The 26,888-nt window shown below is 42.9% G+C and overlaps 1 protein-coding gene across 1 annotated transcript in view; it reads left to right on the plus strand.

Annotated features, from left to right (window-relative positions):
- Positions 1 to 4,806: 4,806 nt before the first annotated feature.
- nrxn1a (neurexin 1a) overlaps positions 4,807 to 26,888 on the plus strand; it is a gene marked incomplete at both ends in the record, with an annotated part of 52,768 nt that continues 30,686 nt past the window's right edge. The window contains 7 exons of the mRNA XM_083904306.1: positions 4,807 to 5,539; positions 10,662 to 10,679; positions 11,386 to 11,415; positions 12,399 to 12,410; positions 22,911 to 23,212; positions 24,296 to 24,319; positions 26,141 to 26,302. Coding sequence (XP_083760432.1) covers positions 4,807 to 5,539; positions 10,662 to 10,679; positions 11,386 to 11,415; positions 12,399 to 12,410; positions 22,911 to 23,212; positions 24,296 to 24,319; positions 26,141 to 26,302 — 1,281 coding nt within the window. The remainder of the gene's footprint in view (positions 5,540 to 10,661; positions 10,680 to 11,385; positions 11,416 to 12,398; positions 12,411 to 22,910; positions 23,213 to 24,295; positions 24,320 to 26,140; positions 26,303 to 26,888) is intronic.

Consider the following 26,888-nt stretch of genomic DNA (forward strand, 5'->3'; position numbering starts at 1 on the left):
ACAGCAATGCTCTCAAAAAAAGCCACATCACTGGGTTTAATCTGGCAATCGTATTCTCAGAATCAATTTTCTTTTCAGATGTGTTCATATTTTAAGAATGCCATTACTGCAGAAAATCTTGTGTGGTCTTTTTTGTGAGTCATGAAACTGGTTTAACTATTTCTAGTGAACAAGTGAAAAAAAATATTGCTCTTGTTCAGTGATCACTTGTTCAGTGATCTAGTGCAGTGTTATATGCGTCATTTTGTAAAGAGTAAAACACTGAAATGCATAGTTTGAAAACCTCTAAAGTAGTATTTTTGTAAACAGTAATTAGGTGTGCTGAGCAGACACGCTTAAATGTTAAGATTTATATGATCTGAAATATGAATTTAACTTAAATAGATATATCCTTTTTTGTTTAAGGTAAATTATTATGTGAGTAGTTCATTTCATATCAACTCTATTTATTTTTTTTACAATAATTATTTTCTGCATGAGAATGTTATCTTCCGTCTCTTTCTGTGCTAGAAAAACACGTTTGCACCAGCATTTTCCAATTTGTTTTTCATTGCGCAGGGAAGAGATGGAAGAAAGTTATTATTTTATAATGCCATTTTATCCAAAAGGTCAGACTGGCCTATGAATGGGGGAAATACAGAGGGGAGGGGAGGGGACGGAGGGGGGAGTAGAGTTTGAAGGGGTTTAAAGAGTGGTGGTGGTCAGTCCAATGGGAAACCAGGTGCTGATGTTGAGATAGTTACCATAGTAACTCCTCCTCCTCCCTGTCTCGTTATCACACCTTCCCTCTCAAACACTCCCTTCACACATAAGAACACAAACATGCACTCCGCTGCAAGCACAAACCTCCCTTTAGTTCGGCTTTGGTCTCTGTGGTCTCCCCCCACCCTCCCCCCCTCGCCTTTAATATCTGTACCTCAAATCAATTTGAGCCATCGTGTTCCAGCTGTGTGGTCATATGATATATGTGCGTATAAGCTGCCTCTCTGCCAGTTGTCTGCCTTGCTGGAGTAAATACAGTATATGCATACGCAAATACTGTATCTCATAGCACCATTAAAGGCTGGACAGACGCTACAAAGATCTGCTCACAGATAAAGATGAAACGACTGTACAAATCAGCTGAATGCAGCCCCATTCATCATTTCTTCAGTGTGGGTCTTGAATTGGCATCTCCAATCAGGTCAGGGCTGTTCTTTTCACAAGAGGCCCCAGCCTTTGGTTGTCAATTTCCAAGCTTCACTATATGCCTCCTCCTTCAACTACAGCACTCAGTGAAGATGAGTGGCAGAGCAGTGTAAAAGGAGTAGAGCAAATGTGTTTGCTAGCCAGAAACAGACAAACACAGATCCAGATAGAAGAAGCGAGTGCAAAAGAGCAGCTGCAGCAGCTGGCAGTGGGAATCCAGGGACAGCACCTCTGAGCTGGGCTCAACACAGCTGGAGTACTTCCCTGAGACGAGAGCTGGAAAGAAGCCTAGTGTGTGAGAAATTGTACGCGTGACTGTTAATCAACTTGCATGAATGTTAAGACGCGTGAGGCTCAAAAAGTATGTGGAGCCCATCAGTGATTCTCCTGCTGCCTGAAGCAGCGCGTGCGTCACAAGAATCAAATAAAGAGGAGACACCTGCATGCCTAAACACATACAGGAAGTACATTTCTGCAGTATCGGTAACAGTATGTAGCCAAAGGTTTAGTTTAGTTTTAGGTTAGAGGTGAAAACCTCATTGAATGCTGCTACAACAGCCTATAATCTTTCAGGACTACACATTATTCCCATGCATGTTTTTAAACATGGCTGCATGGAATTTGTTTCTCACAAGAACATTTGAGGACTAAGAGATATGGACATAGACATGTGCCTGATTAGGTTAAGGTCGTGGGACATTGCATTTTTAGAGTGGAGAGGGTTTTTACTCAACCTGTTGCAACAAATACAGAATGACATCACTGTCTGAAAAATCACTGTATGTTGATAAATTCATTTTACTCGCCATTAAAGGAGGCTCAAAAGCTTAAAGCAATGTAACTTAAGAAAACATAAAAAAACAAATTACAACAACCAACTGTAACCTGGACCATATTAAAAACAATATTGACAAAGTACTGTGTAAAAATATCAATTCAACATGTAGATCCATATAGCTGCTGTTGTTTTCCATTCCATTGTAGCAGCATTTCTGAATGTTGGTTGTTCAGATACAGGGCCACTGTCCTCGACCTCAAAAAGTAGTGAACATATACTTTTGTCCATCAAGTTCCTGATTGCGCATGTGTTTTCAAACAAAGTGGGAACAAAAGAGGGAACAACGTGTGTGTGATTGTGCAGAAGAGAAGAATGAAGAGGGGGGAAAAAATAAAAGAAATCTTATGTTTTCTCCTTTTCACCATCACTGTAGTTCACAGTGCCCAGCGTTCGGTTCACCTGATCCTGCAGCGCGACAGAGGTTAAGGCCACCGCGGCTGTCACTCACGGATTTAATCATTCGGATGTTTCCCCGGTTCTCGCTTTATTTTCTGCGTCCGGTAATTGTGTTTGAGATTCGTGCGGGCGGTGAGTGTGCGCTGTCCAAGGTGCTGCAGCAGCGCGCGGCCCCGCCCTTACTCAAGAACTCACCCCATCTCTCTCTCCACGCGCTCTCTCTCTCTCTCTCTCTCTTTCCCTTACACACACACACACACTTTCTCTTGACCACGTGACGCTCCCTCTGCCGAGTCTCGCGGAGAGCATCAGACTGCACCTTTTCCTCCTCAAGAGAACGGAGAGAGAGGAGAGAGAGAGACATTGAGCCAGATGGAGAGAGTGAGCGCGCGCACATGAGGGAGAGATAGAGAGAAGGAGAGAGAGAGAGCAGGAGCACCTAGTCGCCTGGAGGCGAACCTGTGATAATTTTGTTTCTGTCCGGTACACTGGCTCCATCTACCACCGGGCGCGGGGCTGCTCTCTCGCAGCGTCCTCATTCTCATAAATGGGAAGGGAAATCGATGAGGCGCGCGCGGCACTGTTGCCACGGGACCACAGGATGAGGTAGGTCGCTTTCCCCCCAGCCTTCATGTGCCTGTGTTAGGACATTTGTGTCTTATTAACCGCGGGGTGAGGCTGTTACCTTGACACGTCGGATCATCAATTAAAAACAAGCAAATAAATAAATAAACAGTAATTGCGGGTTAGCTAAGCTGTAGTTAAGTACTAAAGCGCAGCCGATGACACATGATTCCCCGGTGTAGTCGCAGGAGAAAAAATGGAGAGGAGGTATGGCCGCAAATCGACAATCGATATTTCAACCGCATTCATTCACCCCGTCTATCAATAACTGTGATGCCGCCGCTTTGCACCTTTTCAAAGGCTCCAGACTCGGCGAAGAATGCTGGATGTGTAGTCCGCTTTGCAGTCGCTGCGTGTCTGTGTGTTTGTGTGTGCGAACGTGTCCGGTTGTTAGAGAGGTAAAAAAAAAAAAAGAGCCCACGGTGCCGTTAATTCGATAAAGCGCGAGGCGGTTTGAGTCATTCGCCGCAGCGCGCGCCGCTGCTGCCGCTCTTTGTGATGAAGCTAACTGAATTTTAGACGGTCGCGCGAGGTGCCCGCGCCGTATACTGCTATTTACTCTATTTATAAGAACATAAAGTAAAAAAAACAAAAGAAAGAAAGTTGTTTACCGATGTATATTTCAGAATAACGTGAATGATTTTAACAGTAAGTGCTCGTGCGTAATGAGGCAGGTATATGGCACCCTAATAAAAATCTGCGGCACGAAAAGGTGTTGTTTGTTTGTGCGCGCGCGTGCCTGCACTGTATGTGTTCATCTGAAGTCAGTGGTGTGAGCTGAGTGGAAGTCAAACGCTTTATTGTGTGTGTGAAGTGTGTTCACAGGCGGGCCTGTTTAACTTGTGTGTGCGCGCGTGCGTGTGTAAAATGCACGAGAAAGAGTAATTCGAGAATAATAGCAGACTGGGCTTGTGTATGCTGTGTGTGTGTGTGTGTGTGTGTGTGTGTGTGTGTGTGTGTGTGTGTGTGTGTGTGTGTGTGACCCTGGTTGATTGTGCCGTCTCTGTTCTCTCTGTAGGTCGCTGGAGAGAGTGATGACGCGGCAGTGAGAAACACACATACCCTCACTCTTGCACACATGCACGCACACACACACACTTTCACTCTCACATATTTGCCCACACACACTTTTAGTCTTGCCCTACTAAGACAGGGAGGAGGGTGAGAAAATACTGCTATGACGGTGTCATTTCTCTCCATTACCGGTGTGTGAGCCACACACGCACACACATCCACACACATACACACCCCCCCCCCCCCACACACACACACACACACACACACACACACTCCTACACCTACTCTGTGGGGAGTTGTCGGCGCAGGGGATAAGGCCCTATCTAGGGCACAAAGATGAAGTTCATATCCTATCCATCAAGTATCTAGCACTCACACAGATGCTCACATAAATACACACACCTGGAATCTCATGTCAGAAGTGAAGAATGAAAGACTGAATGGAGAGAAAAGACATTGTGCACCTCAGAGAAGCTGCAGACACCAGGCCAAGACCAAAAATGATGCCACAAGTTTGTTAAAAAGACAGAGGGAGCTACTGTTTGACCCCCCTCCTTCACTGGAACTGTACCACAAAGGATCCTCACTTTATAAAAAGGACTACCAAGATAGCAGACCTAACCTAGAGTGTTCTTCAAAGTGTCCTACAGTTGTCGCCATGAGCTGTAGGCTACAGGGAACAGCCCAGCTCTAGCCTCTATCCCCTCTTGTGTGTGTGTGAGAGAGAGAGAGCAAGCGTGTGCATGAGTGTGATGGCGGTGTGCGTTTGGGCGGCAGCCCCGCTGCTCTTCCTGGGGCTGTGCCTATGCAGCGTGGGGGGCCAGGCCCAAGGGGAGGTTCTGGAGTTTGGAGGCGTGTCCAGCCAGTGGGGACGGTTCCCAGTGTGGAACGCCTGCTGTGAGAGTGTGTTGAGCTTCAGCCTGCGGACTCACAGCCAGGAGGGCCTGCTGCTCTACCTGGATGACGAGGGCTTCTGTGACTTCCTGGAGCTGCTGCTTCTCCATGGCCACCTCCATCTGCGTTTCTCCATCTTCTGTGCTGAGCCGGCCGAGCTGCAGTCAGGTGTGGCGGTGAGTGATGGGCGGTGGCACGCAGTGCGTGTCAAGCGAGACTGGAAGAACACCTCTTTGGAGGTGGATGGACGGCTGGAGGGTTGGGCGGAAGTGAAGAGCAAAAGAAGAGACATGACTGTGTTCAGCCACACCTACATGGGAGGGATAACACCAGACCTTCACTCCTCACCTTTGCGCCTCACTTCGCCTTCGGTGCGGGAACATCCTGCCCTCCGTGGCTGGATCACGGCGGTGAGCATCAACGGGTCACTCGTGATGCTGGATAGCTCGGAGGGCGTCATAGTAACGGCAGGCTGTGGGCCGGACCACCAGTGCCAGAACGGAGGGGTGTGCAGCGTGGTCAACGACCAGGCCATCTGCGACTGCTCGGACACCGGTTACCAAGGCAATGACTGCAGCGAAGGTAAGGCCCAGAACCATTCTGACCCATCATTTACATCTCATCCTTTACATACATAAACACACACCCAAATCCACACATGCACACATATTTACCCTTGTGGATACATACATCCAATTTCCAACCACCAGCCCTTTTGGTCTAGACATCTATTTTTCATTCACACCTTCACAGCTGCCTTCAGTTGGTGTGTATGGACCTGCAGCCTTCACAAACAGTGCAAGACATGCATACTGATTATGTTTGGTATTGATTTTTGATGGCTACCAATTTAGCATGTTCCTCCAGCACTGGGAGCTTAGACTTCTCTCAACAAGCACACTCAGTGTAGTGGAGCAGGAGCTGAGAGTTGGAGGACAGCTGTTCTTTGCTGCATTCAGACTGTGAAGCTTGTTGAGTATGAAGAGATCTGAGAGATGTTCCCCCGAAACTCTTTGACTGTTACAGCTTTGAAAAGGCTCAGCTGGTGTGCTTGACAAAACAGAATAACCATATAGATCCGTTATGGATGTGGCTGTTGGCTCTTGTTGAGAGACTTTATTTGGAAATAGGCTGGAAATCAGTGGTTGTTACATAGCTGACACCTGGCTGCCTGCATTAATGGATTTGCATTGATTCTATATGGCCTTCACAGGTACCATACATAGGGTGTTGAAATGAAGCGTGTACAATCAATCGGCTGCCATTAATCTGAACAGTTTACAGCCTGTTAAGATGCTCTGTGTGTGTGTATGTGCGTGTGTGTGTGTGTGTGTATGTGCTTGGGTGTGTGTGTGTGTGTGTGTGTGTGTATACGATGTGTTTCGTGTCTGTGTTCTGCATTACAAAGGAGCAAAATAGCGTCAGTCGTACTCTGTGGATATGTGACAATAAACAGTAATATATAAACATAAAACTCGTCTTACTGGATGAGTAAAATAAGGAAGCAATGCTTTTTCACCCGTCTTAAAACCGTAAAATAAGCCTTTGGTCAATACAAGTGCCAATATACAGTGCAGTGTAATGACAGCAATTACAAAAAGGAAACAGCTGCCTAATGAACTCAGCTACCTTGTTATGGCCAGGACGGCAAATGCTATAATTTCCTCCCACTTAGCTGTGTATGTTTCCAGATTTTCTTCCAGTTTATTTTCAGAGCAATTCTGCATTCTTTATTAATAGCTCTCTAAAATATGTTATGCTTTATTATTTTGTGTGTCAAATATACTGTTCGGATTTACCCCAGCAATTGATTTTTTTTTTAATGGCACAAAATTACATCTGCCAAAATGGCAGAGTGGCCTTGCCGTCCACCATTTCTCACCAACCTGATCTCACACCCCACCCACCCAGCACCAACACCACTGTCGGCATTACACGTCCCTTTAGCCACCCACCATATTACACCATAGCAATTAGTGGACGGTGGGATGACCTAGGTTACCATGGAGACAGGACTAATAGGGAGATCTCACGCCAGGAATGCGCCTCTGTTCTTGCTCCTACTGCCTTCCTTCATAGTTGCGTTCCTGAGCTTCAGCCTCCAGCTCTGCCTCATCACTTAGTGGCTTCAGGCGTCACTTCCGCTGCATTTACATGTCTGTGGTGGTGAGTGTGTGCAAGTTTGTATGTTTAAGTACGGCGGGCATCCTTAGAGCAACAATGACTGTCTTGACCACTGTTCCTCATTTCACAAGGTAGTGCATTATGCTCACTTGAGCTGAAATGATTTGTTGGCTGACTGAGAAATAGTCAGATAATGTATTACTTTGGTAGACAGAAATTCATTCAGCAACTTTTTTTTAAAATTATTATTATTGATTATTTTCTCACTGATCGTATCAAGGATTGGATCGTATAATAGCAAACTGAATATATATTTGGGGTTTTAAAAACAAGTTGAAAAACAAAAAGCTAAATTCGTCTGCCTAAGTGGCATTTTTCACTTCTTCTGACACTTGGAAAAATGGTAAGTTGAATAAATAATCAGCATATTAATCGATCATGATGCAGCCTTATATCCAAGCTGCATTGCAGCAAAAACACTAACTATCCAAATTATGACTATGTGCCTGTTTATTTTTGTTTTTAAATATTGAAAAATGTATATGTTTTATATTTTTTGGACTGTTTGTCAGACCAAACGTTCATTAAAAGACCTGACAATGTGGTCTGTATATTCTGTACATCAAGGAAATGTGCAAAAAAGAAGGCAGTAAGTTCAACATTATGGATTCCAAATGCCGCAAAACACTAAAGAATACGAAGATTAATCAAAAATAATTGACAGGTTGATTGACATGGCAGCCGGTGATTATGTGCTACACAAGTGCTTGCTGCTGCACGTTGGCTGTCATTCAGGAGAATTCTACATGATCCACGTCAGTCTAATCCAGCGTGCTGTGATGTTGATGGTTAGTGCACAGTGGGAGACAGGGCACACACAATATCTGCACAAACGCACAAAAGTGTTCACACCATGTGAAGATTTGAGTACTGCATTAGTAACAGAACTGCAGATGTACCTAAAAGCAGCGTAGCTCTGCATGGTAAATAGGGGGATACAGGTATTTTACATAAAGGCTCTCACCAGGTAATAATACCAGCTTTAGACTGCCGCTTTGTCGCCAAACAAGAGGCTACTTATATCTTTTATATTTGTGGAGATGGACTCACATATTAGCTGTGAGTGATGCCAAATGTTGCTGTGGAGAACAAGTGCTAGAATCATTTTATTTTCTCCTGGCAATAGTGGCCGGTGTCGTTAATGGCAGTCTCATTAAATGGCTCCGGTTTGCAGGTCCGCTTGGATTGATGTACATGGGCTGGGCAGGGCCGATTTCCCAGCATGTGAAACCGTACACTGCTTGAATAAATAAATGCTAAATTCTGCATCAAGTTAAAAACAGTGTTCTTGGGTTGAATTTTGCTCAGGGACTAAAACGGAAAACAAAGATCCCTTCTAGCTCCCTCCTAAAGATTTGGCATGTATAAGTAGTCTGAGTCTGGTATTTCACTAGCGTCTTCTAGTTTCTACCATACACATTTCAAAGTGAAGGCAGAAAATAGCTGCAGGGTTTAGAGTATGTTGTTAGCTGATATTGAGAGTAGCTTAATGACTTCAAGGTTATTTCATGTCTTTTCTCCAGTTGCTCTCTGATAACAGATTCAAAGGAAGAAACTTTCTCCACTGACTGACAGCTTTTCAGATTGAAACAAACAGCAGGGGCCAGTAAACAAATAGATGAACCACAGAAAACATGTCAGGAAGACTATTTCCAAAACTTGCCACTTGTCCTAAACTTCTCTACTTTGTGATCATCAACCTCAGGAAACAAATCCAAGATTCAGAGAGGACAAATGATGTACTTTGTAACTGCAGTGTTATGGTGTGTATATATAAATACACATACTTCTACCATGGCTCAATTTGCTGTTTTTCGATTTGATCTGACAAGATGCCAAATCAAGAAGATATCTCCAACCTCAGGATCCTGAGGCTGAGCTAATATCCATGCATCAACATCAATCCCAGTGAATACTGCATATCAACTTGTATTTTGTCAAAAGAGATCTCGCAGATGCAGTGAGAAGCAGCTGGAAAAGAAAACCCAAAGGTGGTATTTGAAATTAAGTGGATGGCAAAGGGAGTAGGGAGGATGAACTCATGTCAAAATTCCTCTTTAATTTAAGAAAAAAAGTATTAAATGTTAACTGTATGTGATGGAGCCATACTTATCTCGTTTAAAATTAAATAAAATTGCAAGTGTTGGAGTTCAGACTGTGCCAGGTATAAAGCTGCATCTCTCATGTGGCACCTTGAAAATACTGCGTTATTTTTGAACCGAGCAACTTCACTAAATCTGCACAATAAAGACAAAAGTGATATCTGTTATGAAACACTTTCTGCCAAAGGAAAACATGAATCCTTAGGACTTTTAAAAAAACAGAAATGGGAGATTTAGCTGTGGCAGTGCTGGTTTCCTTACTTGTTTATGATTACTTAGTATCTTCAGCACTCCATAATGATCCACTTTTATTAACTCTCCTATTTTTCGCAGATTTGTGGCAAGCTTAGGGGACATTTGGAAAGTTATATTATATTGTTATTTGCTGCAAGCATTTTCCTGTCCAGAAAAAAAAACACATTTATGACATCTACTATACTCGTGTGAAGAAAAGGCTCTGCATCGATATGTCAGATATTGAAACTATTGCTGCTGTAAATTAAGAGGTTGGTTCGGATTATGCATATATGTAATTACTGTCAACGCCATTCTGCCCTCCAGTGAAGGCACGGTGAACCTGGCTTGTTAGGCCTGGCCTGGCCTGCATTGTCCTTGAGGGCAAATCGCTGTTAGCATGCTAATGGATCCACCTGTTTCTGCCATGCTATAAGCACAAGGGCAGAGGCAAGGGAACGCAAATAAGCAGAGTAGATATACACACACACACACACACACACAGACACACACACACACATTCACGGACACACTCTCCACTCTCCAACTATTGAACCATGCATGCATCTTGTCTTCCTGCATTGCTAATCCATCCCTACATGTTTATCCTGCTATTTCATACCATTACTACTGACATATTCAATCAATGTTTGTGTGAGTGTGAGTGTGAGAGAAAGACTGTGTGTGAGTGTGTGTGTGTGTGTGTTGCATGCTGTCGGGGGGGCTCTGGGGAGAGGAAGGAGCAGCAAGGTAAGTTTTGGGGTAAACGGCTCTCGAATCCAAACGTACAGGTAGGAATGTGAATGTATATCTACTGCTATGGCCCCCTCCACCTCTAGTATCTACAAATGTGTGTGTGTGTGTGTGTATTTGTACACATGTGAAGTCATAAAGAGAGAGAGAGAGAGTGTGTGTGCAGATCTTAAATGCTGCTGTGTGTGCGTAAATGTACATACTGTATATATGTACATATACACATAGACAAGCCTCAGTTTGGGCTACCAGTGCAGCATGGTATCCATTGAGACGTGTGTGTGTGTGTGGACTTTTGCATGTATGTTACCACGGTAACCTTGGACGGGTGTGCATGTACAGTAAGTAGCCATGGTAACCCAAGGGCTGAGCATGCATGTTAATGAATGTCTGTCTCTCTCTCCCCTCGCCTGGCTGCGGTACCTTTCCAGAGTACAGCTACACTCCAGGTAGGTTGTACTATCTATCGATCTACCTGTCTACCTACCTATCTATCTATCCATCAATTTATCTGTACACTTCTGCTTATATTTGAGTGCCCATTTTATTATCTGATTCCCCTTTACCCACGTTCTTACCTGAATGCTTAGTTACACCTTTATTCAGCTCCATCATCACTTTTTCATCAATTTTTTTTACTATTCTCCTCCCCTCCTTTTTTTTTTTTTTTCCTTTTTAGCCATTCCTATATTTTATAGTTCAGTCTATTCCTCTGCATTCTTCTCTCTGGTCTTCATGCTCTCACTGCACATAAACACAGTAAAGGCACCCAGCATACATTTGTGTGGGTCTGTGTGGGTATGTAGGGGTTGGTTGCTGATTTCTGGTAAGTACTACATCCCATGTGTGTCATCTGAAGTGGCTTTCGCCTCAAGGTTACGTAGACAAAGACACGCGGTGTGCAAACGCCTGTGTGCATACCTGTTTGTGCGTGGGATCACAGACTAGTATGAGTAAGTTTTAATGGTTTTTTTAGGCATTTTAAATAATTTAGATCTCTCTCACACACAGACACACAGAGACTGTATGATAACTTAAAACGTCTCCAGTATATATGTCACTGACAAACTCTATCCCAAAAAACACATATGCACACACAAACTTCATACCCCATGATCCTTTGCTGTGCTGACTGTGCTCTTGTTTTCCTTTAAGGTCTGGCACACCTGATGATTGGCGACCAAGGTATGGCCCCCCCCCCCCCTCTTACCTCACTTCCTGTTGTCCTCTGCTATTACCATCATCCTTTATCTCCACACCCCACACTCACAACTCCCTGTATCCCTCCCCCACTTCATTTATCACCTGGCGCCGGAGGAAGTTGTCTCTCTAGGCACTGAACTAAGGTCAGTTTTGCAAATATCTTCTCATTAAGAATGGTGCCATTTGGTCACACCGGAAATTATTTTGTTTTAATTTTAACTTAACCGTTGCAACGGATTAAATTAGAATGATAAATGACTCGAAATATGTTAATTTAATAGTTTTCAAGAGAGTGATGAGCCAGAGAGCAACTTCTGCTGAGATATATACTGTAATCATGGCTGCTGTTGTGGGCGGGCCTAACGGGAGGGAGTAGCGGCTGTAGCTTGATGTCGCTTGGCTGGGTTAGACCTGGCAGGTCTCCTGCGGGTCATGGAAATGGAGCTATGGGCCGACTGACTGACCAACTCCATGGATGGTTTGATTTGGTCTTTACTCTTCCACCTCATCTCATTTTTCATCTGTATGTTAGCGTTTGACTGAGGGTGTGTGTGTGTTTGTGTGCATATGTGCTTTTGCATCCGGATTTGAATCAATGACTGTGGCAGTTTTCAAAGGAACAGCCATGCACATTCATCCATTGCTTTTCACTGGCTTCCAGCATGTCTTGCTCTGCGTCACTGGTCCTTAAGTTGGCTCCAGCTCACACACTGCGAGTGCATGTGATTCTGTACAGATGTTCCTGCAGTGTATGAAAGCAATGCTGTTATATCTCAACACCCGAGTTGTCCGATGTTTTTGAACACAGCCCAAGTGCCAGTACTCTGACCATTGAAAAGTGTTCATTGTAAAAAAAACAACAAACAAAAATCCATGTCTTTTTGCCCCCTTTCTCCTTTTATTCTTTCTTTGTTTCCTTTTCTGCCCTCTTTGTCTGTTTGGAACACCATCCTCTGTGAATGTAGGAAAACTCAGAGGTACCCCCATCCCTGATTTTATTTGTTTTATTTTATTTTCCATATGCGACATGGCTGATGGGCTGTTCTGGTTGGTTTGAAGGTTTTATGTAATCTTGTACTCATGGTACAGAAAACCTTTCGAGCTTTAACTTCTTCTTTTTGCGGTTGCCACCAAATTGCAATGTTTCATTTTTGGTAAGGTAAGCTACTAATGCATGTGTGTGCAAGTGTAATCATACTTGTGCATGTGTGCCAGTGAATAGGAGCTCTGACCTATGGTGCTCTTGAAAAATCTGAAGGTAGGTGCGGCTTGATTGGTCGACTCTGCATGACGCTGATGAATGCAGTGATTGGCCCACATGAAGACAGGCTCGGCTGTGACGGGCTGTTCTGCATCTATTGTGCCGGTCTTTGATTGGACGAGAGGAGACATGATGACAGCTGAAACAGCTTTTGCAACAAGGCTGCCATGTGTTCAGTGAATTGTGCAATTGTGCAATTGTGCAATTGTGCAATTGTGCTGTGTAAGTGCCAGATTTTCTGCCCTAAAATGTCTGCTATGAATCATCCAGGTGGCAGTGAGGCTTTAATTGCTTCATCTGGCTTATGTACAGAATTTTAAATCACCTACTTAAGAAGTGACACATATTAACATATGTTTCCAGCATTATTACCCAATGTATTTAGTGTATTTGTGTGTAGTGGATGCCCCAACTATTACAGGTGTTTGGATTGTGATAGGCTGAAAGTAGAATGGTAGCTGTTTTTTTGTCCTTTATTATTTTTTCAAACCTTTGAAGTCTCTGTCAGAAAACACACATGAATAAAATCAGTGTGTGTGTGTGTGTTTGCTCAGCATACTGAGATGTAAAGGCTGTCAAATGGTGCAGACGAAGCCTAGCTTAGGTTAGCTCAGCGTAAAGAGGCTTTTTGAGGAGCCCACAAAGCTGAAATGAGTTTCTTTGAGGGGGTGGACTGGGTGTTGGGTGGTGTGTCTTAGAAAGATATATAACGTGTGTGTGTGTGTGTGTGAGTGTGCAAGTGTGTGGTGGAGAAATTGAGAAAAAGAGACTGTGCCTGTGAGAGTAGAGCTAAAGGAATGAATGATAGAGGGAGCAGAGTGGGAAAGAGGAAGCGAGGGAAGATAAAGTGAGTTGTCTTCTCCCCTGTGATGTAGAGCAACTGCCTGTATCTGCAAAGGGACAGCGGTGCTCCTGTCTGCCCCCTCGCCAGCCCAGTGATTCTCCAAGGGACATCAGCCCTGATAGGGAACCATGGACCTTTCCCCTCCTCCATAAAACACAGCTATCATTCTCTCTGGAAACCATATCCACAGATCACTAATCACTTTGAGTGGGTGAAAATGCACGAATTGTGAAGGGAAGAAAGAACAGAGGAAGCGAAATTGGATTTTCATAAGTATCAAGCAGCCAAAGGAAGAGGGGAAATTGTTTTTTTTGTTTGTTTTTTTTAAGAATTGAGCAGCAAAATCTGGATAGAAAATGTGCTTAAAGTCAAGTAGCAGATTTTACTCTCTTTCTTCTCTGGCTCAGAGTGGGGCCATAAACAGTTGAGTGAATTAGAGATTGTAGGTTCTGAATGAGATGGCAGTCACTTGTTTATGATATTTATCCATATGTTTATTTCAGCTTTGAGTAGGATTGTCTGGCTAATAACGGTTGTTTGTCTGCATGTCCACTGTTCTCGATATCACTCCAACAATCTGTGCACAGCATAGACAAGCGGTCAGCCTCGCTTGAAGTGACCTTTACACATGCACGTACGGGAACAGGTGGACAAACAAACAGTCTCTGCCGCGCTTACACACACACATACACACAAACCCGCACAAATAATAACCTTTAGAGAATGCACGCTGAGTAGGTGAGTGTATTCAATGTAAATATGCATGAGTAAGACTGCTTGCACCGATTCTTCACGGTCAGTGGATGAAGAATATGTGTGTGTGTGTGTGTGTGTGAGAGAGTGTGAGTGTGAATGTGTGTGAGTTGTTTGAGTCTGTGTTCAGGGGAGGAGGATTGTGAGTCATCGTTTGTGACTCATAAAGCGTTGGCAATCAAAAAGGCTCATTTTAACACATTGTCTCAGGATAAAAACACACAGATGGACACACAAAGACACACACACACACATTCATTGTTATATTCTTTGAATTTCTCTGTTAATTGTCTCTTTTTGTATTTTTTTTTGCCCCTCCACATCTCAACAAAATACTGAAAAATACCCATTGCAATTTCTTACAATTCTAACTGATGACTGTTGTAAGAAGAGCCGTAATGTCTATTTTTCTTCTGTTATCGATCATTGGGAAAAAACCTCTGAGAGAAATGTTTTCACTAAATTGCAGGGACTTGACAATTAACTAAATAAATCCTCCGAAAACAAAATAGCCAGATGAATCAGCAGTGGAGCAGAAATGTGCAACTGTATAATAGAGATATCAGTACGACCAAAAACTCTGCTGGTAAAATACCACATAAAATATCAAAACTATCCCTTGAAATAGTGACCCTAATATGCTCAGCCATTTATCAGTCGCCGTTGTTTATAATACTAACATAATGTAGCAAGACGGGCAAGTGAACAGCACCCAACTGGAGGTGAGAGAGAGCTGCTTGGTGCTAAGAGGCAAGTGTCTTGTGATTGGCTTCCTGCCTGAGTGACTGGCATGAATGTGAGTCCTGATGGCCACATCCTGAGCTGTTAAAAAAAACTGTTGTAGAGCTAAAAGTTGTGCCCCCTCCGGCCACCATCAATTGACAAAGCAATTGCAAACAAAAGTTTTCACCAAAAGTACACTTTTCCTTGAAATAACCTTTCTGATAATGAAGCTAATTCTGCATCTACTCTGTGCTACTAACACCCATTTCAGTACTATACTACAACCCTCATTAATGCTTAACACCCATGCAGTTCTTGTAATGAAAGTCATGCCGCCACATACTGAGCTCTACCCCTACGTAATCAAGGAGATACACAGTTACGGTTTTCACCGAGGGAAATGTGTTACAATCGCTCTGGTAAATGTATACATTTGCTAGTAATTGTATGCAATTACTATCCCGTTAGCAAGTGTACACATTAACATTTCGTTCTCTGCCATGCTAATAGGGAGCACACAAAGTCAATGCACCCAGTAATTGCCTAAAAACTAAAATAAAAAGAGACATGAAACGGACTTCCCATTTACAGATGATGAAGGGGAAAGATAGAGGGGATGATGGCTGCGAGTGTGAAGAGGCGGGCGGGAGGAGGGGTGGGCGGGATTGGGTGAAGGAGTGTAGAAAAGTGATGGTGAGAAAAGATAGGGACGTATTCAGAAAGTGGGAAAAGAGAAGTGGAAAGAGAAGGTCGGACGCTTAAGGGACGACAGGAAGGGAGATAAGGCTGCAGTGTTTCTCAGCAGGGGCGTTGCATCTCTCCTTGGGCTCGTCGACTTGACACAGTCTCGCGTCAGCCAGGATGGTATTCATCAGTGATGCACATACCTCATCAAACACGACACACACAAACACACTCATGCTCTAATACTCCGGGCGAGTTGGTGCTCCAATTGTCTATTACCTGTTCCAGCAATTTCCATTTTGTCTGGGTGGGTGCTGAGGTAGTGGCCCAATTGGCGATTCACTTCAGTAACCCATCTTGCATTCCTTTGCTGTTTGCCAAGACCAAACACAAAAACAAATGGGTGCGTGCGCGCACTCACACACACACGTCCACTCACATACACACATACACAAGTAGCCGAGCACTGGTTTAATCGTGGCAGTTGTTTGACATAACTACAGCGTCTGAAAAAGTCCCAGCTTTCATTAAAAACCTATTACATTACCTTTATGAAAAAAGGTCTATGTTGTTATTTGTTAACAACTCCTGCTGTAAGAGGGTTTCATTAGGGCGGGTGTATGTGTATGTGTGTGTACTTATATTTATTACCCTTTTAGGACCTTCTCTTGCAAAAACACTGACCTTGTCAGGACCAGTAGTCCTCGTGGAGAACAAAGCATGATCCTGATGAGAAAGAACCTTATTTCTGGGAAACTGGTTAAGGTAGGGTTAGGGTTAAATAAAGTTTAATGCAGTGTCCTACGAACAATAGCTGTGTAGAACTCTGTGTGTGTGCACGCCTGAGTGGGCGTCACCTGACCTAAGTACATTTAACTTTGTGATTCAGTTTCTGTTGCCTTGATGCACGAATGCGCATTTTTCCAGATGTATGCTTTCGTGGTCCCACCTATACGCATACTGTATCTCCCATAATGCATATAGGTGTGTGTGTGTGTGTGTGTGTGTGTGTGTGTGTGTGTGTGTGTGTGCGAGTGTGCGAGTGTGTGCATGCCTGAGTGGGTGTATGTGTGTCTAAAAGGGATGAAACTGACTCTGATCTTATCTAGCTTAAGACAAATACGCTGTTCTGCCTGCAGACATTGTCATGGAAACAAGCTGGTTTCCCTGGGTACCAAAGAGGCCAAATTCAAGCTGCGGAGAGAGAGAGAGAGGGAGGGAGCAAGAGACGGAGACAGAAAGATGAGCATAGATAAAAGAAACAAAAGGGGACAAGAAATAAGAGATCATCCATAATGGCAGGAAGTGTGCTGTTCATTCTCTTTTCGTAAATTGACATTTAGTTGAATGAGCAGTACAAGTTATTATTTAGTTATATTCTATTTGAAGCCAAAAGGCATTCAATTAATATAATAAAGTAAATTGTAATGTGTTTTACTGTGTCTGCTTTATCACAATCAGATAAATATGTGCAGGTTATGAATCGTGATTGGCATCACATTATACATGGAGCTATAGAAGGCTTTGGTTTTTCTCAGAACTGACTAATCAATTTTGAAGAGGCTCTGTGACTGACAGGAAGAGAGGGCACTAATGTAACATGACAGTTGCCAACTGACATAATACGAGAAAAGATGATGATGTCATGTATTAAACATTTTATAAGTTAAATGAGTAACTAAACGCCAATGACGAGTGGGTTATCAACTATAATTATTACATATTTCCTATCATTATGTTATATGATTATTATTTTCAAATAAAAGAACCCAAAGTAGTTTATACATATATATGTATATATATATATATATATATATATATATATATATGAAGTCTGTTTCTTTGTGTTTGTCACAAAAAAATAAGACATTGTCACATTGGTCTTTAAAAACTGTGATGACTGATCTCACAGTGAACATCATAATCAACTATGAAAACAAATAACTACTGCTGCACCACAAATCCAGTGCGCCATCTACATAACTGAAAAACATTCAATTCAAAATGACTTCTAGAAAAAGACAAGAAGCGTTCATAGTCTCTCATAGTGATTAACCACTTATCAAAGATGATTCATTTTGCTGCAATCAGATAAACAGTTATTTCCATACGAGTTGGGAGTGGATCTTTTTTTAACTTTTGTAACTCACTGGGAATGAATTCTTTTGATTTAAGAAGAACAACAACAATAACAAAAAGAGGAGTAAGAGCTTAGGACTGCAGACAGCCAATCTGTCACTTGTGTCCTGACAGTAATATCCTCCTCTACAGTATTGCTCCCTTGGCTGTGATGTGATAGCCCAATCAGTTCCAAAGCCAGATGCTGTCTATCAGGGGATAAAGATGGAAACCGCGGTTTTATCCTTTCATGCACTTGACTGTGTGGATTCAAACTCTTTAACTTAATATGGAGACGACACATATATTAGCATACATTTGCATGCATTTCCTACACCGGTCATCTATCTATATATACTGTATGAAAATGTAGTTAATCCACCTGTCGGTTATTAAGGAGGGATGCCTATATGCAAGATGTTTGAGTTTATGCTGTGTGTGTGTGTGTGTGTATTTGCATGTGTGGACTGTCTGAGAGAGAAGCTGATAGCAGAACTGCACGGTGGGCTAAAAACGAGGTGCGGGGGAATTGCAGTGTGCTATCTCCAGAATGACTTGGTTGCCATGATTGAGGCTTGCTACACTAGGATTTAGATACACCAGCATTTTTTCCTCTCCTTCGTTCTTTTTAGCCATCCATCCCTCGCTCTCTGCCACTCCCTTTCCTTGTCTCTCTTTCTATCCCTCTACCTCTTTTTCACGTTCCCCACCTCAGTGAGTCTCTCCAGCTCCCCTTTCTTATTCCTTCTTTCAAACCTCCCCCACTTGCATCTTTCCCTTTTTCTCCACCCTGCTTCTTTTGCACCCTGCTCCCTCTATCAGGTGCTGTATAATGTAGGCTCCCCTGATGTGCTCCCAGCCTCTATCCGCCATTTTGATTCAGTACAGCTGTCCATGATAATGTACTGTTCACTCAATCACTCTTTCTCTCTCTTGCCCTCCTTCTCCATTTCTCTTCCCGGCTCCCCCCTTCTCCCTGAAACACACACACACATGCAGAACCACATTCATATCTGCTGTAGCCGCTGCAATGCCAGGTTGCCATGGAAATGTGTGAAACGATGATGAGGAGACCCATGAGAAGAGACAAAGCCATATTAAAACATGCATGCACACGCTGGACGTGCACACACACACACACAGTCGCCTATACAAACGGCACACACAGGGAAATCACAGTGAAGTGATGTGTTTGATCATTGAAGGGGTGGTACAGTTGCAGCTGGTCCCAGCAGCAACCATCAGATCAGTTATTCACTCCCTCTCCCTCTTGCCTCCCCAGATATTGCTTTATTCATTAGTGCAGTAGTGTAATGATAGCCTTCAAAGCCTAATGGCAATCACATATTGCATTACATGTTTGCCTTTACCCACATACAGCCCAGCATAGCTGCCTCCATAGCCTCCCTATTATGTGCAGTTATGTCTCCTTTAGCATATTTGCCTGACACACATTCATTTTCTTCTCTTTTCCTTTTCTGTATTAACTTCTCGCAGCCTGAGAGAGATGAGCATCTGTTTTTCAAGGGAGAGTTAATGAAATGAAAAGCATTCAGAGGCAGAGGCAGCAACTTCAGATAATTATTCTACTTACGATCATTATCGTGAGCAATTAAACTGTTTTTTGGAGGTATCTTTTGTCCAGTAAAGAGACATCACATTTTCCTTTTATCCAATTCATGGGCTATTCATATTTTCTGCAGTAATTAATATTTGATAATATCAACTGTTTAAAACACACGCACACACACACACATTTGAGGTATTCTGGTTAGTAATAAAAATACATTAACAAGAGTTAAGCAAGCAAAAAGTATAACAATCGTAAAACCAGATAATAAAGTTTTTAAATCTTCATGGGGAATTAAATAGCCTAATCGTATGCAATAAAAATAACATTTACTTGCCATTATTTTCTTGTCTCTTACTAACTTAATTGAATCAGGTTGTATGATTAAAATCAAGTTTTGCTACAGTGACCTTGGGTTGGGCCTAACATACAAACATACAAACATACAACCAGATGTTGCTATTAGAGCTGAAACGATGAATCGATGAATCGATTATTAATCGATTACTAAATAAATCGCCAACCACTGTGACAAATCGATAATCGGTTTTAAGCTTTTTTCATCAGTAAAACAAGATTTCTGATTGTTTTAGCTTCCTAAATGTGAATATTTTCTTGGTTTCTTTGCTCCACATAACAAAGAAATCATTAAAACTGAATCATTTTGGTTTGTGGACAAAACAAGACATTCGAGAACACCATATTTTCCAGCTTTGACAAACATGATTAATGTTTTTTTAACATTTTCTGACATTTTATGGACCAAACGATTCACAGATTAATCGAGAAAATAATCGGCAGATTCATCGATTACGAAAATAATCGTTAGTTGCTGCTTTAGTTGCTATTACTAGCCACATTCATACAAAGCATATGGAAAATAATACTCCAGCATCCCTGAAGGATTTCTGTTCTCTTCGTCTCCTTTCCCTTTTCCATTCCTTCCATTTGTTTGTCTCCCTTGCTTCGCTATAGTCGTGCCCACCCGCTTTGATCGACAGTGCTCTCCAAAGGATGAAGTGTGACATGTGGTGTGTATGTCAGTGTCTGTCTCACTGTTTACTCTGAGCTAATACTGGCTCACTCCATTTATCTGAGCTACAACAGATCTACTCCAACCTGCCCACTTGAACGGTGCGTGTCTGTGGGTTTTTAGGTGCGTCCTTGCACACATCCGTCATCGTGTTTTGTGTCGGCCTGATATGCATTCTCCTGGCTGTGTGTGCGTTAGCACAAGGAGAGAGTGTTTGCAGGCCAGAGCCTCCACATCGATGCAATGATGCTTTATGTGCTCCTGTCTGCTCTAATGACATGTCTGTAAATTAGCAACAGAATGGTGGAGCACCACACTGAAATCTAATGGCACCTCTGTAAATTACTGCTAGAATGCTGTTGGATGGCTGCGTGTGTTCTCATTGTGAACAACTTGGCTCCCTCACCCAACCCTTACTCTGCCACCTCATCTACATTTTTCTACACTCCCGCACGCGTGCACGTGTATGCACGATTGTGTTAGCATTTGTGGCTGCTCCTTTCGTGTATGTGTGTGCTTGTGTGTGTCTCCTTTCTTCTCGCTCTCGCTCCTCTCAGTAAAGACTAGCCCGAGGCCCCAAGTTGGTAATAGCTTTTCTGACAGCAATACACCAATATTTACAGAGACCAGCACCCACCCACACCCCAACACATTTCATGCACACATAAGAAGCATATACTTGTCCATGCACACATACACACGTTCATATGCTCGCACTCAAATTTGCAAACTTTCTTTCTGAGGCATTAAAACACAAATGCAGATTTGCACAGCTATTCTTGTAGGGACAAACCATCGAGTTAATCCAAGTTAATGCCTAGTCCTAACCTTAACCGAACAACAATTCAACTTACCAGTTCCTCTGAAATTAGGTTGTGCCTTATTAGGACCAGATTTTGGTCTTGATGCCAGAAGAAGTCCTAAAGATAGTACAATACATTGTACACACACACACACACACACACACACACACCCTTAATTAAACGGAGGAAAGGAATCACACACTGGGGGAAGTCTCACATGCTGGCAAACAATGTGTTGTTTCTCACTAATATATTGGCCTTCACACTTGGGGTTTTTTTCATGCAACAGAATCAAAGAAATACATTTGCCACAATTGCTCTTTGAATTGTGACACATCTTGACGTAACGTTTTCCTGCTCATTATTCAGTTATATTCAAGAGCAGCTGAATCCATTTCTACTCTCCACTCTTCGCCTCCCACCACCTCAATAACCTATTACACATCAGATTGTTCATTACATTGTGATCCCACCCACCGCACTTCCCCTCAACCACCACTACCACAACTGTTCTTTTTCCAAGTGTCTGTCTTGCTCCAGCCTTGCATATTGTGTGTGTGTGTGTGTTAAATTACCCTCCATTCTCCTCATTACCATGAACTTCAAAATGGTGGTTATGCCACAGGCTGCATAGAGCATGGAGAAAGAGGCCAACAAGATGTGCGGAGAGGATTGGTGGAGGTGTGAGACATCCAGGCATGGTGATGAGGACAACACAAGAGCGGATGCGGAGGACGGCTGAAGCTTTAGGGGGGGAGGGTGTGAAGGAGACAGATAATGTCGCCCCGCTTATGTATGCCAGCACAATAGTACGATCATTTTGTGCACACAGATGTGTGCGTAGGTGTGCATATCTGTTGCTCTCCAGGCTTGCATATAAGGACTTGTATGTGCACTTGTACGTCAATGTGTGAGTATGATGGATAGCAAAACCTTGGTCTTGTGTCCTTGGGGGTCAGAAAGGGTGTGAAGGTAAGTTTCTATTGGCTGTCTCCCTGATATTCTAATTTCCAAACAGCCAATCCTGTCTGCTTTTGCTGCCATGATGCTCAGAGACTGCTGTTCTTGATCTTCATTATCAGTTTTTGCCATGCTTCTCAAAACCTTTCTACACTCGAGTGCTCCCACACATACAAACACACATTCTAGCTTTTGATGAACATCACAAAATGAGCCGTGTTGTCAAACAAGACCACATCACTTCAGACTGCCAGCACAGCTGTTCTCTCAAAAGAGAGGATGGCAGGTTTCATAACGAGTTTGGAATGCTACAGACTCACGACTGTCTTTCTTGCATCCACACTGTTCTGTTTAATCTCCAACCCACATGAGTGATCAAAGCTTGTTTACACACCGCTCTATGGTACGATTAGAGGTATGGAAGGAAGTGCTTCTTCCAAGTGCTGGCAGCAGTGAGGCTTTTGCTTGACAATAGCAACATTTTCAGCATTTTCAACAATATGTTATGTACTGCACATCCAAATTAAATTCAACCAGGCCCAGTTGAGCTTTTTTTTCTTTTTCTTTTTTTAACTGTTGGCTCTGATGAGCACCCACCATTTTATCATCTTTGAAAATATTGTAAAGAGCAGTGTTGGAAGGAGCAGCAGAGGCAGGTTATTATACTAATCATGAGAATGTTTAACAACAGTGTAATGGATTCTTCCCTTCTTTTCCCTATCCCTCAGCTCGCGAGGAATATGTCGCCACCTTCAAGGGTTCGGAGTACTTCTGCTATGACCTGTCGCCCAACCCCATCCAGTCTAGCAGCGACGAAATCACCCTCTCTTTCAAGACACTGCAGCGCAACGGCCTGATGCTACACACTGGCAAGTCAGCCGACTATGTCAACCTGGCACTGAAGAACGGTGCCGTGTCACTCGTAATCAACCTCGGATCGGGGGCCTTCGAGGCCTTGGTGGAGCCCGTCAATGGCAAATTCAATGACAACGCCTGGCACGATGTCAAGGTCACCCGCAACCTGAGACAGGTAACCAAACAACAGGAGATGGACGAGTGAGCGACTGAGCACATATACTGACTCAGTCTATTTGTCTGAGCTAGTTACAATAGAATCAGTCCAGAACTGAAAAGGTCATATGGAGGAACCAAAGTGTATGTATGCAATTATGCATGTGTGTAATTAAATGTGGGTTTCAGTGATAAATTGACAAAAAAAAAATTAACAAATTACAAAATTACAACAATTATTTTGACCGTTATCAAGCAACAAGGATAAGTAGCTCTTTGTTTGATTTATGTCATTGAAAGTTAAACATCTTTGGTTTGGAATTTGGACTATTGATTAGTCCTAAACAAGAACTTTGCAGATGTCAGTTACAGAGCTTGATATACTCATTTTGTCCATAACATTTAATGTTATGGACAAAACGAGTAATTGATTCGTCTGAGATCCAGTTTACAAATATTTCAAAATTGACGGTCATTTGTATTTCCAGCCTTTGGTTTGGTTACTTGTGAAAGAGCCTAAATGTGCATTTCAGTTCTATGGTGAAAACACAGTGACTTCTACAGATGCTTCAGCGGCAGTGAGCAGCAGAACAGACTTAAGTCCACAACAAGAAACTAATCAATGTTAAAGCTATGGTCAGTGGTCTGCTGTCCGACTGCAGTGACGCTGTGGTAGGAAGTAAATACCTGAGGCTTTGGTCTTAGTTTACAGTGTGTTAACCACCAGACCAGCACTGCTTTCAGCACTAGGTGAGTGCTTTTTCAATTGTGTGTATGAGTGTGTGAGCGTTTGTGTGTGCGTGTGAGAGGAGTGAACTGGAGAACACCGAGGGTCACTAGCACTCAGGTGCTTGTAACCACCTGTGCCCTTTGCTTGTTTGTACTACTAACTTTGACAACTAACTTTACTAACCTGCTACTAAAACTAACCACCATCCATGGAATGATTCATTCTACTAACCTAACCTGTGCCCTTCTCCTAGCGAAACCACTCCAACCAACCTTTTAACGTCACCAGAGGCCTTCTAGCTTTCCTCTTTTTGTTCCCAAAGTTGTTCTGTTCACAGTTTTTTGCTTTCCTTTCTCCCCCTCTTCTACAAAGCACTCAGGCATTGGACACGCTATGGTAAACAAACTCCATTGTTCGGTAGATATCATTCTAATTGTTTCTTAGTTTGGGTTTGCCCCGTGTCTATTTCCTTTTGAACCATAGACATCAAAACTAAACCAATAAAAGGACAAATGCGGTTGGTAATCTTTTATGCTTAAAAAGCCCCCACGTCCCCGTCCTTGCCAACCACTTTTTTTTTACTTTAAGTCCTCCCTCCCCCTTTTCTACTTTTTTTTCACTCATCACTATGTGACATGTAGGCGTGTACTGATTAGCTCATGCCTCACCTGCACGCAGATGGCAAGCCCCCCTCCTTCCTGCATGGCGTGATTCAGAACCCCTTCCCCTCTCTGATTGGTCCGTAAAATGGATAGAGAGGTCCCTCCTTTCCCCCCCTTTTCCCTTTCTTCTTTTGATTTTGACGTCCTTCACTCTGCCACTGCATGCTCTTCATTGTGCTTATGATTCATTCTGTTCCCTGTTGTTGTTTGTTAACCTACTGTGTCCTCTTTGCCTGTGTTTGCATGCAGAGAGAGGAACAGGCTGCATGGTTATATATTTATATGTGTGTGCGTGCGTGCGTGCGTGTCTCTGTGTGTGCTTGTGTGTGGAATGAGCCATAACCCATCTAACACCTGTGTGTGTGTGTGTGCGTGTGTGTGTGTGTGTGTGTGTGTATATATATATACATCAATCTATGTGTCTGTCTATATGTCATTCCATATTGACTCGCTGATCTAACAAACTCCCCCCAGACCACATACTACTAACAAACTAACACCATCATCACAACTCACCCTAACAACACAACAACATAACATCATCACAACTACTAACAACATTGAAACCATTAAACGTAACCTCAGTAACCCCACACAGCTTGGCCTGACACCTGTAACACTTGCTGTGGCTGCCAGCAGAGCAGCGACTAACAACTACTAACAAGTAAATGCACTAACACCTACTGTATGGCACGACAAAGCATGTGGATACTTTACTAACACCTGCCTGGCTGGGCAAGTTTGCCTGGCAATTACAAACACATCAGTGAGAAAGGAAGATATTATTACAGTGGGAAAGTCAAGAGCCGGGAACCTTTACGGGCAGTCAAACATGGACGTTAATGGACTGTAGAGTATCAAGATGATACTTTTGATTTATGTGTGACCATGTTGGCTGTGTGGTAGCTAAATGTGTGCAGTCTATTATACGACAAAATGAACTAGTTTACTTTCAGGAATATATGCCGGTGTCTTTATAGGTGGAGCGGTAAGGGAAGTTGAAGATTAAGTCAAAGGCACATTTTGTTTTTAAAAGAGGAAAACCGATAAAAGTAGAGATGGAGCTATCCTTCATAAAAGCTTGTTGTTGAGTCAGCACAGTGCAGTGACAGAAGAAATTAATTTGACGTCTGGGTGAGTCAGAATTAACCAATGGTGGCCCTGAAGCTTTGTGTATCAGAAAGTCTAAATCACACACAGGGGCGTGTTGACAACAAATGGTAGCTGGAGCAGCAGAGTATATCACTTTAACTGCAGGCTGAGTGAGTGAGTGGCATTGAGGAGTTCACAGCAAGATATTTTCCAAATGTCGAGGTGTAGCTCTACTTAGTGACACTACACAGTTTGCACCAATCCAGTCACACCACTTTAAAAAAAAACAGCAGCACAACTGACCACCTCCCAAAATCAATCAAGCCTTTTTCCCACCACTTTGCATACACACTGGTTACAAGAGTAACGGGGGCTAATTTGGCTGGTCAGCACCTAGCTAGCGCTTAGCGCTGCCTTTGGTCTGAGTATATAGCGTGTCCTTTCCCTGTGCTTTGTTGTGTAGGTGACCATCTCTGTGGACGGCATCCTGACCACCACCGGCTACACCCAGGAGGACTACACCATGCTGGGCTCTGATGACTTCTTCTATGTGGGAGGAAGCCCTAGCACTGCTGACCTGCCTGGTTCTCCAGTCAGCAATAACTTCATGGGCTGTCTCAAAGAGGTGGGGTTCATGTGTGATATACACGATCATGACACAAACTCGTAAAGAAGAATTACTCCATTCATTAATTTAGCTCGTTTTAACTACTGTTTAGAGGTATTCATTTAGACAGAACGAGCCACTGACATAACCTCCACATTATCATTTCTTAATACATCCAAAAACAATTTAATTCCACTGACAGTCTATGAACGATTACATTAAATTATTGCCCTACTCTCTTCCCGGTTTTACTGTAAGAAATTCCAATTTTACTGTTTTTGTCACTTTCTATTAGGAGTGGGAAACACAGGGTACCTCACAATACTATATGATATAAGATACACAATACCAATACAATCATGACAAAACGATTCTGTGATAATCAAAGTGAAACTGAGGAATACATTTGCGAAAAGTTATATATATATATAATTTCTCTATTAATTCACAACATAGAGAAAAAAAATGCATAAAGTCTATGTCTTGAACGTGGATGGAGCATCTCTTGACGTAACTTTCTCCACCATTATCCCACTGTAAACTCCCCCTTCTTTGGCCTGGAAATTCCACCCAAGTTTTCCCATTTGAGCAGCACTGCCGTAAT

Source organism: Microchirus variegatus (assembly GCF_963457635.1).
Source record: "Microchirus variegatus genome assembly, chromosome: 17".
Taxonomy (NCBI): domain Eukaryota; kingdom Metazoa; phylum Chordata; class Actinopteri; order Pleuronectiformes; family Soleidae; genus Microchirus; species Microchirus variegatus.